The 12,351-nt window shown below is 42.3% G+C and overlaps 1 protein-coding gene across 1 annotated transcript in view; it reads left to right on the forward strand.

Annotated features, from left to right (window-relative positions):
* PRR5 (proline rich 5) overlaps window positions 1-12,351 on the forward strand; it is a 40,718-nt gene that overhangs the window by 16,747 nt on the left and 11,620 nt on the right. Inside the window, exons 2-4 of the mRNA XM_015824034.1 lie at window positions 1,710-1,790; window positions 6,721-6,769; window positions 8,129-8,186. Of these exons, the coding sequence (XP_015679520.1) occupies window positions 1,710-1,790; window positions 6,721-6,769; window positions 8,129-8,186 (188 nt within the window). The remainder of the gene's footprint in view (window positions 1-1,709; window positions 1,791-6,720; window positions 6,770-8,128; window positions 8,187-12,351) is intronic.

The raw sequence follows: 12,351 nt of genomic DNA on the forward strand, positions 1-12,351 counted from the left end.
GGCACCTGCAGAGAGGAGGGTTAAAAAGGTCGAGATGGTGGTCATGACTACAAGTTCAAAGCCCAACTTCTTTTTTATATAAGATGCACATAAAAAAAATGGCGGGGTTTTGATTGCATTTTTATTTTGTATTATTACTCCTCTTCTGCCCTGCACCTGATGTGCCATATTAATTTTGAGGTTGTGCATGCTGGTTTTTACAAACATAGTAGCTGCCCTAAGCTTCACTTAATACCATAAAGCAGGAGTCCCCAACCCCCGGTCCATAGACCAGTACCGGGCCACGGCATGCCAGCAACCGGTCCGCACAAACAAGCAAAGCCCCATCTACGAGATGCAGGCAGCACAAAACCACACACTCTCCAGTCCATGGAAAAATCTCTCTCCACAGAACCAGTCCCTGGTGCCCAAAAGGTTGGGGACCTCTGCCATAAAGCTAAATCTACAGAGATGTGGGTAAAAAAGTACAGGTAGTCCTTGACTTACAATAGTTCATTTATTGACCGTTCAAAGTTACAACGGCCCTTTAAAAAAAGGGACCTACGACCAGTTTTCACACTTGCGACCGCGGGAGCATCCCCACGGTCACGTGAACAAAATTCACATGCTTGGCAACTGGTTCCTGTTTGTGACCGTTGCAGTGTCCCTGGGTCACATGATCACCTTTTGCAATCTTCTGACAAACTCAGTCAGAAAATCAGATAACTAACTGATTTTATATTAGATAATACAGGGTTGTCATCTACACTTAGATAGCAACTACAGTGATTCACTTAACAACTGTGGCAAGAAAGGTCATAAAATGGGACAAAATTCACTTAACAAATGTCTCACTTAACCACAGAAATTTTGGGCTCCGGCGTGATCGTAAGTCAAGGGCTACGTGTTAAGCTTGTGCCTAAAGTGTCTTAAGGAAGACTAGGGTTAACACCAGTGACAAAGTTGTTCCAAACAAGAGGCAATGTTACAAGGTTGATACTACTTCTTCATGCCCTCTGAAGGTGGGCAGAGTGGAGGACAAATGTGGTTTTCCCATGCTAATATCATTTGAGTCAGACAACTTTTAGATGACTGAAATATAGTAGTTAACTGAGTTTGGTTTTAACTTAGTGGAAAATGAGAAGCTAGCCTGAAAATTCTACTCCAGATTCTTTTATCTTTTCTTTTGAAGTCTAATTCAGTGATGGCGAACCTTTTAGAGACTGAGTGCCCAAAAACTGGCCCCGCCCCTGCTCCACCCCCTGCCCCGCCCCCACCCCGACTGCCCGCAGGGCCACTCACCACCTCCGGGGCCCGCTGCAGATGGCCCAGGCAGCCCAGCAGCACCATGGCGGCCATGCCCTCTCCCCGCGCCCTGCAGCATCAACTGTGCGGGATGGGGCGTGAGGGCAGAGTCTTGTCTATGCTCCTGGCTGCTATGTCCTTGGCTGCGCTGCTCTGCGTAGGCCACACTCAGGGGCGACTCTCCTCCAGGGGGGCTGCTGGTGAGGGTCGCGGGGGGAGGGAAGGCTCGGGTAATGGCACGTGTGCCCACAGAAAGGGCTCCAAGTGCCGCCTCTGGCATCAGTGCCATAGGTTCACCACCACTGGTCTAATTTAACAGCTGCAGCAACCGAGGGTACTTGCCTCCCAAAATAAATGGTGCTTATTGGAATATTATTATTATTATTGTTAGAGATTCACACTATATTTTCTCATCTCTCTTGCAGTATCCAGAATGGAGTCATAGCTGTGTTTCAGAGAAAGGGGCTTGCAGACCACGAGCTTTACAATCTCAACGAAGGAGTCAGGTGAGTAAATCAACATTTTCTATCCCTGCTGCTAGATAAATTTCTCACTGTTTTCTGAGTACTCTCAACAACTAATTGGCCTGCATGGATTAATACTCAGTGGTAATTTTAAATAATTTGTGCGAGACGATGCACGTGTCACAGTCCAATGTACCTGAAAGTCACTGGGATGAAAAAGAAAAGATCTACCCAATAAGCCAAACCACAAAACAAGTGATTGCCTTCGGTGGGTTGTGTTAGTTGCAAGCTTGCCATCCGCAGATCGGGTCAAAAATTCAAGATTGCAGCTTCAGTAACTGGTTGGTGACAACCATCTTGGCTTTTTGGCTCTTGCTTGTAAGGTGTTGTTCCCATAGGTGTCCAATGGAGCCACATGATCTGATGTCAACTATATGGCAACTTTGCACAGGTTACAGAATTCGTGCCCTTTAAAGTGCAATGAGATGGGCAGGATGTTTTTTTCGGCAACTCTACTTGCTCTAATATCAGTAAAATCCATGCACGGACCCAGCGATGGGTAGAGTCAGTTACCACAAATGTAGATAGGGACGCAGAAATGCAGAATGCTATAAGTGTCATCCAGCCAGGCCTTGCTGCCAGTATGGATTTCATTTCCCATGGAGAGAATCCCCATACCAGATCCTCAAGCATTTGGGCTTTAAATTTGTCAGTTAGTCCATCATTTTATTTCAGTCATTGAACAACAAAACAAAACATAACCATCTACGTTGATTAGCGTAAAACAAGCTATAAAATCATCTAACAATACAAGTGAAATTGTAAGTTAAAGTTTAAGAATTTGGGACATAAAATCAACACGATAAAGTATGATGCAATTTATATAAGGCAACTAAAGGATTGTTGAGAATAAGAATAGTAAAATTACCAATCTATAATATATAGAACTATTATAATACTTAAAAGCTATGGAAAAGTTGTAATCAATATTATCTCTAGAGAAAAAATAGTGATGCAACATATAAGGAAGAATACAGGTAGTCCTCAACTTATAATTATTCGTTTAGTTACCGAAGTTACAACAGTACTGATATTTGTGATGTGTGTCAAATATCATTAGAAATACAAGTTTTTAAAAAAGGCATCTTCACTGGAAAGGCTGGGCTGTCTTGCAAGCAGAGATGACAGAAATCAGCTGAGAATGGGGACATCTGTTATTCTTGGCAAGGAAAAAAGGAAAGTTTATATTAACTCACAGACGTGACAGAATTGGTTCATATTTGTTGAAGTGGCAGAAAAACATATGTTCCCTGGAACATTGCACAGGAAAAAAATGTATGCAAGGGGTGTTTACGTCAAAAAAAAAAATAGCCTGCCAAATTGCATACCGTAATAGAAAAAGTTATGCACTCTGAAAAGATATAACCAAAATCCATGCAATAGCAAAATCTCTATGGAGATTCTCAGTCATCCAGGTCATGGTTGTCCCAAAGGGTTGTGGTTTTTTTGTTGTTGTTGTTGTTTTGTGAATGAGCAGCTGTCTGCAAGGAATATAAATCTTCCATTCTCCACCATCCAGTCAGAGCTAAAGAAGCTTCTTGGATGAGAAGTAAACATCTTCAAAGAAAAACAAGAAAGTCCAGTTGCTTCTTGAAAAAAAATTTAAAAAAAATCTTCGGGACATTCACGCAAAAGCAATTTCAGATTTACATCTTTAAAATTGGATAGTTTTCTTTTTTAAACAATTGCGAAATTGGACAGACTTGAATAAGCATGCTGAGTGGGAGAGGGTGGGTTAAAATAGAATGGAGGTGAAATGAGTTGTGAGTCCAGTCTCTGAAGCACAATGTCTAACCTAAGAGTGAACCTTGTGCCTCCAGGAAAATGAACAGGAAACTGAACAGACAGCTGCTATCAACTCTAAGCGTATGCAAGTGACTTAGGAAGTCCCATCAACAAGTCTGAACCAGTTTTGGGAGCTTCCCACCCACTTTTTCTCATTGGAAATGCAATCTCTCTTTTGCTTAAAAGAACTGAGCTGATCAGAATGGAATTTGGTGTGTGTGGGGGTCTTCCAAGAAGCTTCAAGATGCTTTTCCACATGGCACCGACTCAGTCCTGTTCTTTGAAAGAGTCAAGGAGTAGTAAAAGTTAAGGTCAATAGTAGAAGAAGCAGTCTGGGTAGAATTGCTAGGTAGTGTAGCAGTTCCAGGATACAAGGTACTCAGAGTCTGACACCAGCAGTTAAGAAGTAGAGTCACTCTAAAGGCACCTGAAGGCAGGACAAGAAGCAACGGATGGAAACTAAGCAAGGAGAGAAGCAACCTAGAACTAAGGAGAAACTTTCTGACAGTTAGAACAATTAACCAGTGGAACAACCTGCCTCCAGAAGCGGTGAATGCTCCAACACTGGAAGTTTTAAAGAAGAGACTGGACAGCCATTTGTCTGAAATGGTATAGGGTTTCCTGCCTGAGCAGGGGGTTGGACTAGATGACCTCCAAGGTCCCTTCCAACTTAATAATAATAATAATAATAATAATAATATATTATTATTATTATTATTATTATTATTATTATTAAGCAGGTTCCCTGTTCAGACAGGATTTGAAGCTAAGAGATGCTTCCTCCATCATTGTTACAAGTGTTTGCAGACTATCAAGGAAAAGCACAATTCTTGGAAAGTCCTGCCTTGCACTCAGGTGTAGCGAGTATTGATCATACCTATTTAGACCACAATACAGGTAGTCCTTGACTTACGACCACAAAATTTTCTGCTGTTAAGTGAGACATTTGTTAAGCAGGTTTTGTCCCATTTTACGACCTTCCTTGTCACAGTTGTTAAGTGAATCTGGCTTCCCCATTAATTTTGCTTTTCAAAAGGGGATCACCTGACCTTGGGACCCAGCTACAGTGATAAGTATGAACCAATTGGCAAGCATCTGAATTTTGATCACATGAGCATGGGGATGCTACAAAGGTCGTAAGTGTGAAAGTCACTTTTCATAAGTCATTTTTTTTCCAGTGCGGTTGTAACTTTGAACCGTCACTAAATGAGTGGTTGTAAGTCAAGGACTACCTGTAGCTTCTTCTTGAGAAGATCACTCTTACCATGAGAGTCTTCCAAGTGATGTAGGGTTCCTATACCCCTCAAGCTTTGGCCTCAGCAGCTACACTAAGCAGTATCTTGTTTGGTGGCCACATCTTCATCAGAATCCATGGGGCTGGAGTAAAATGGAGTTGCCCTTGCTCAAATGAAGGTAATCGATCCAGAGAAAAGCTGTGATTAATGTTCTTTGCTTATTTCTAATAAAAATATTTCCTTATTTTTTTTTAAACAAAATATAATTCTCATTAGCAGGTTTGATTTTTGAGCATATTCATTGATCTTTAAGTGTACGCTTAAAAATACATTGAGCTATGAAGATAAGATCATGATTATCCTTAATTAGAGCCCCATGTTTAACATATACAAAATTGCAAGAAAGCAGAATCTTCAGCTTTGTGAACTGGGTAGAATTTCTGCCACTAGAAAGATACATTTCCTGTTCTAAAACCGAGGAAGTCGGTGACACCACCCATTTCCTGAGGCTGATTTGAGACTACATTTGTTACTATCTCATCCTGGCTCAAATTCTAAAAAGGCAAGAAATTATAACCCTAAAGTCTTACAGTAACCGCTGATTTTCCTGATCCCTTGATTCTTCCTTCCCATTTGGATGTAAGAAATAAGGAATTGTATGCCAAGTAGCCTGTAAGCCAAGTAGCCTGTAAGCCAAGTAGCAAATGAGCACAGCTGATGAGATTGCATTACATCATGATGGATATAACATGGCCATTTTCTCAGCTTAGTGAACCACCAGCCAATCAATGTGAGTCTTAATTCTAGTTTCAAACTTGGGAGAAGCTATTTGAGAGTCTTGGAGCAGGACCACCAGGGAGAACCAAGTTCCGTCTAGGACAGCGGTTCTCAACCTATGGGTCGCGACCCCATTTGGGGTCGATCGACCATTTCACGGGGGTTGCCAAACAAAGCTGTCCGCCATTTTTTTCCCCTTTTCCGGTGGGTGCCTTACCTCCCTTGAGCTGGGCTAGCTGGTGGTCGGCCTGCTCCGTCTCTGCCGCTTGCCAGCTACGCCTCGGCCGGCGCAGGGGGCGGAACGACGCATGCACGGCGCTCCCGGGCAGGGAAAGTCCTTGACTTACAACCGGTTGGGTAGTCCTCGACTTACGACCGGTTTAGTCCTCGACTTACGACCGGTTGGGGGTTGCGGCATTAAAAAGGTTGAGAACCACTGGTCTAGGAAGCTTTAATATACTTTGGTCTACCACTATTGTGCAATCATTAATTTTGCTATTTTGCTCTGAGAAATCTGTGTGGAGAACCTCTGTCTATTTCTCAGAGAACCTCTGTCTATTTTTTCCCCCTTCCATTCAATCACTTCCGATTCTTGGAGACTGCCTGGACAAGTCCCTGCATTTTTCATGGCAAGGTTTTTCAGATGCAGGTGGCCATTGACAGAGCATGACTGACCTAAAGTCACCCAGCTGGCTTTGTGTCTAAGATGGGACTAGAACTCAACAATCTCCCAGTTTCTAGCCTACTTCTTTGAAATTTAATAAATTTGGCCAAGGCATGTCCAGATTGTTTTCTTATTGTGTCTTTATGAAACCATCTCAATTAGAACTTAGCTTAAAAAGAGATTTTATTTAAGAAACAATAGTATTACCTATTAGTAGAATTAGGTTTAATTGCTATTTGGGTGGGAAACAAAAGATCAAACAAAAGAGAAGGTGGCTTATTTCTGTGTTATCAGGACTCAAGTTAGAGAATTCCAATAAAGCATCATCTTCTCTGATCATGCCTTCTGACAATCCATGCATTTGTAATGCAATAACAATGAATTAACATAAAGTATACTAAAATACGATGATCCTTTTCATCTATTATAATATATATATTTTTTGGAACAGGCAGCTTCTGAAAACTGAGTTGGGATCTTTTTTTACTGAATATTTACAGGTTCGTATAATCTTCTGTTTTGTTGTGATTTCTCTTTTACTGTTTTAGTGAAAGCTTTATTATTAGCTGAAGCAAGTTGCCAAATAAATTACTGATAGCTGATATTGCCCACCTATGAAATTTAAGTACCAACATTTTCTATTTGGTTATTTGCACTGTGCCTCATCTTAAGATGCTTCAGGTTCAATGCTTGCTTTATGCCTGGATCCCACTAGAGTTGCATATCATTGTTCTCAGGCAGCAAAGATTCCTTGTAAGCCAGTTTTAGTCCAATAAAAATGTGTTTTTTGTGTCACGGTAATTTGCGAAATACTTGCAAAATGGTTCTATGTGGGGACAAATAATTGGCATGTATGGATCAGCGTATAAAACGTGTATATTATATTTGAAAAGAGTATATATACTTTCAAGAAGGATCTTTTAAAATGCTAGCTCTCCAAAATACTGTAATATATTTAGTGCAAGTCGTTCACGTAAGATATCGGTTGCAGGAGAGTAAAAAAATAAAATCAAGATGACAGCTGGCTTTAATCACAGTCTTGACTATGGTCCCCCTAGATATAAATTTGTTCTTCTTAATAAGTACCATGTTTGGTAAGAAGTAGGTCTGGCCAATTAGAACCTTTGATTTAAACAGCTTCCAAATTATTTGCTTGTTTAATAGATTTCTTCTCTGCCCCCTTGCTCAGATGAGAATTAAAAGGAGTTAACAAAATCTACAAATATTTAAATTATAAAATGAATGCAATTGTTGCATCCTTATTGATTTTCTAAAATCTGAGAGAGTGGGGTCAACCCCACCCATACAGGGCATAAGGTTAATGTAGGAGTTAAGATTCCCAAAATGTCAAATGATAACAATAATAATGTCAACAAGAACAATACTAATTAATACTTCTGATAATAGGGCATCTTCAGAATGGGTCCTTTAGCATATCTTGATACCAAATACTAAAGAAGGTAGTCCATATTTTCAGCAAGAATTACAAGCTGATAAAATGCAAAGTAATTGAAAGACAAATACCAAATCTTAAATACCAAGATTTAAAGGAAATACTAAGTGTGTCTGCTTTTCCTTGGCCTCATCTGAAAGCTACATATAAACACTAAGAGTTCGTCTGTATAATTCTACCCTCTATCCCATTTCAAAGGGATAAAATCTTTTGAAGGTTTTCTCTTTTTTCTGCCATTATATGGTAAGATGGGAAATCCCACACAATGTAGTGTTGTGTGCAAAGGCCAAATAATAAAAGCCTGTGAACAACCCTTTTTCTAATGAGCTGTCATTAAAAATAAACTTGAGGTGGTTTAAGTACAGCGTGTAGTGAAAATTGACACTGTTTTGTGCTCTCTTTCCAGAACCAGTTGCTTACAAAAGGCATGGTGATCCTGAGGGATAAGATCCGGTTTTATGAAGGTGATTAAGGGCTGTGTATGTTTCAAAATGATTTTAAAGAGGTGCGAACAGGACATAGGGAATGCAAGCACTATATTTCTTTAAAGCAGCAGTATCCCTTTTTTCCAGACTCCTGTACACACAGTCTGAGAGTGGATACAACTGCTTTAAGCAGTCACGTGGAAACAGCCACAGAGTTGCTTTAAGGGGATGACTCTTTAAAGCAGGGCTTTTCAACCAGTGGTACGGGTACCACCTGTGGTACATTGGCTCCTAGCAGGTGGTACGCAACCATCCTAGAAAAGTGGTAGGGGGGGAGGGGAATGAGCTGAACCGGTGGCAGCACCGCACAAGCCTGAGAGAGAGACGGCTGGAGCTGCAGGGCTGTCAGGGCTCAGCAGAAGCGCCAGGATCAGCGCCAGGCTCCAGCTAGAGCTCGGCACTGATCCTGGTGCTTCTGCTGAGCCCAGAAGAAGCGCCGATCAACTGGAATGTTGCAGCATCTCCAGGGTCTTGTGATTTACATTCAGATGCTTGGCAACTGATTCATATTTATGACGGTCACAGTATCCCAAGGTCATGTGAAGTGACCAAAACCTGCTGCAACCACCCAGCAGACGGGGGGAATAAAAACCAAACACCCCACCCCCCACCCCTGCTGCCAATCCTCAACAGAAATGCTCACAACAATGAAAACCTCGGACAGGAGGAAGAGCTCCACCAGGTGGGCAGGCAGGTGTCTTTCTCAGCTGTGGCTTGGGGGGCACTTTTTTCAGTGCCATTGTAACTTCGAACAGTCACTAAGCAAACTGTTGTAAGTCAAGGACTACCTATACTTCATCAGTTTTTTCCTTTTTTTTTTTTTTGGTCAAGTTTTTGACACCTTGCTAGGCGCCTGGTGGTACTCGGATAGTGCCATATCCTAAAAGTGGGACAATGGCTGAAAAGGTTGAAAAGCCCTGCTTTAAAGTAGCTGGGTCTTTTTTTCTGGTTCATGGGCAAACCTGAAAAATGACGCTGCTTTAAAGAGGCACTGCATCTGGAAGAATGGACTACCCTGAAGCAAAAATATTATGTGCAAGAGTCAAAATTAGTGTTGTTTTCTCTTGTGGTTTGACAATCAAGGGCATAGCTTAGGCACAAAAGTACTGAGAGAGAAAAAAGGAAAGGAAAAAAAACATTTAAACTTCTTAGAATCACCTGCAAGCTGGCCTGTAGGTTTTGAAAGAAAGAAGTATACAGATAGTCCTCAACTTAGCAGTACGACCACAATTGAGCCCAAAATGTATGTTGTTAAGTGAGACATTTGTTAAGTGAGTTTTGTCCCATTTTACGACTTTCCTCACCATATTTGTTAAGTGAATCGCTGCAGTTCTTAAATTAGTAACACGGTTGTGAAGTGAATCTGGTCTCCCCATTGACTTTGCTTGTCACAGGGGGATCATATGACTCCAGGATGCTGCAGCAGTCGCAAGTGTGAAAAATTGTCATAGGTCACTTTTTTCAGTGCCGCTGTAACTTCGAACGGTCACTAAATGAACTGTCGTAAGTCAAGGACTACCTGTAAAAGATGCCAGAGCTGGTAGACCAGAAGGTGGGGAATCCTCTAGGTTGGACAGGAGATGCTGCTGGAGTGAAAAATGAAGATGAAAGATGAAAAGTAAAGCAAGAGAGGCCAGAAGGAGATCGGGCCTTGGACAATGGAGAATGACAAAGCAGACATACCAGGTGCTGTAGAACAGGACAAGGATGGGTTCAGGAAAAGTGAGAAGGATAAACTTTGTTTTAGTTATGGAGAGGAGATCAGCATTCCTAAACCTGTGAATAAGCTGGCGCGGGAGGAGAGAAAATCAGCAGCTGGCGGTTTTGCATTCTAACTTAAAAGGGTAGAATTCAAATCATTTCGTTAAAAACTCTTCTAGTACAGGGCTTTTCAACCTTTTCAGCCATTGTCCCACTTTTAGGATATGGCACTATCCGAGTACCACCAGTCGCCTAGCAAGGTGTCAAAAACTTGACCAAAAAAAAAAAAAGGAAAAAACTGATGAAGTACAGGTAGTCCTTGACTTACAACAGTTCGCTTAGTGACTGTTCGAAGTTAAAATGGCTCTGAAAAAAGTGCCCCCCAAGCCACAGCTGAGAAAGACACCTGCCTGCCCACCTGGTGGCGCTCTTCCTCCTGTCCGAGGTTTTCATTGTTGTGAGCATTTCTGTTGAGGATTGGCAGCGGGGGTGGGGTGGGGGTGTTTGGTTTTTATTCCCCCCGTCTGCTGGGTGGTTGCAGCAGGTTTTGGCCACTTCACATGACCCAAGCATCTGAATGTAAATCACAAGACCCTGGAGATGCTGCAACATTCCAGCTGATCGGCGCTTCTTCTGGGCTCAGCAGAAGCACCAGGATCAGCGCCGAGCTCCAGCTGGAGCCTGGCACTGATCCTGGCGCTTCCACTGAGCCCTGACAGCCCCGAAGAAGCGCTGATCCTGGGGCTTCCGCTGAGCCCTGACAGCCCTGCAGCTCCAGCCATCTCTCGCTTAGGCTTGTGCGGTGCTGCCACCGGTTCAGCTCATTCCCCTCCCCCGCTACCACTTTTCTGGTATGGTCATGTACCACCTGCCAGGTGCCAAAGTACCACAGGTGGTACCCGTACCACTGGTTGAAAAGCCCTGTTCTAACTTAAAAGGGTAGAATTCAAATCATTTCGTTAAAAAACTCTTCTAGTATACTTGTAGACCTTATTAGTGTATGTACTTACTATTATGCTTGGTCCCTTTACACATACATAAACACCTATAGTTAAAATACTATAATATGCTTTGCATTAAGCTTGTATATAAAACTACTTTGCATTCACTTGATTGCCCTGTGCTGGGGAGGGAGAGGGGGTCTCCATTCCTATTCATACTCGCCCTCCCGCAACACAATTGGTGCTCCTGCATGTTTTCTGAAGTGCCCCCTGCAAATCCTTTTCCTGCTTGCACAGCCCTAATTAAACATCCTTGATGCACATCAACCTCCTACCTTTTCTTCCATCCTGACCACAAACCAGTGGCTTTGCATGGCAGGCAAGGAAATGAAATTTGCCTAAGAAATCTGAGCAAAGAGTAGCTGAGATTTGGTTCCCCCTTAGGATCGTTTGCTGGCTCTTTAAAGTAGGGCTCTCCCTGAGTTTTTCAAGGCCTTGATTTTACTTGACTGTAAAAGTCCCTTTGCACCCTGGCTGGAGGGTCCATTTTTCTATGGACTGAGGAACACAGCATTGCCACCTTTATAATAATAATGATGATGATGATGATGATGATGATGATGATGATGATGATGATGATGATGATGATGATGATGATGATGTTGGAAGGGACCTTGGAGGTCATCTAGTCCAACCCCCTGCTCAGGCAGGAAACCCTATACCATTTCGGACAAATGGCTGTCCAGTCTCTTCTTACAAACTTCCAGTGTTGGAGCATTCACCATTTCTGGAGGCAGGTTGTTCCACTGGTTAATTGTTCTAGCTGTCAGGAAGTTTCTCCTGAGTTCTAGGTTGCTTCTCTCCTTGATTAGTTTCCATCCGTTGCTTCTTGTCCTTCCCTCAGACGCTTTGGAGAAGAGCCTGACTCCCTCTTCTTTGTGGCAGCCCCTCAGATACTGGAAGACAGCTATCTTGTCCCCCCTCGTCCTTCTCTTCATTAAACTAGACATACCCAGTTCCAGCAACCGTTCCTTATATGTTTTAGCCTCCAGTCCCCTAATCTTTGTTGCTCTTCTCTGTACTCTTTGCTGTGATGAGGAAGAGGATGAATTTATTACAGCTGCAAAAACAAGTAAAGCAATTAAAAACACACAGTGTCACAGACAACCTAGACCCAGGCAGGACTCAGAAGATGAAAGAGTTGGTTGCACCATGTATACACATGTGAAAAGTGGTGAAACTTGAAGCCCACGGCCAGAAATGTTTGACAAAAACATTCTAGGGCCCTGTTTTTCAACCATGGCAACTTTAAGATGGGTGCACTTCAACTCCCAGAATTCCTCAGCCACCATCTTAAAGTTGCCATGGTTGAGAAACACTTTTCCTAGAGAGGTAAGCAGAATGTTTTAAAACTGTAACTCCCAACACTTCTGAAACAGTTTGTCCTGCCCTCTGTTTCCAAGCAATATTATTCCCAGGAAGTTGGGAATGGGATGTTTAAT

This window comes from Protobothrops mucrosquamatus, unplaced genomic scaffold (genome assembly GCF_001527695.2).
Source record: "Protobothrops mucrosquamatus isolate PMUCROS unplaced genomic scaffold, P.Mucros_1.0 scaffold2090, whole genome shotgun sequence".
NCBI classification, from domain to species: domain Eukaryota; kingdom Metazoa; phylum Chordata; class Lepidosauria; order Squamata; family Viperidae; genus Protobothrops; species Protobothrops mucrosquamatus.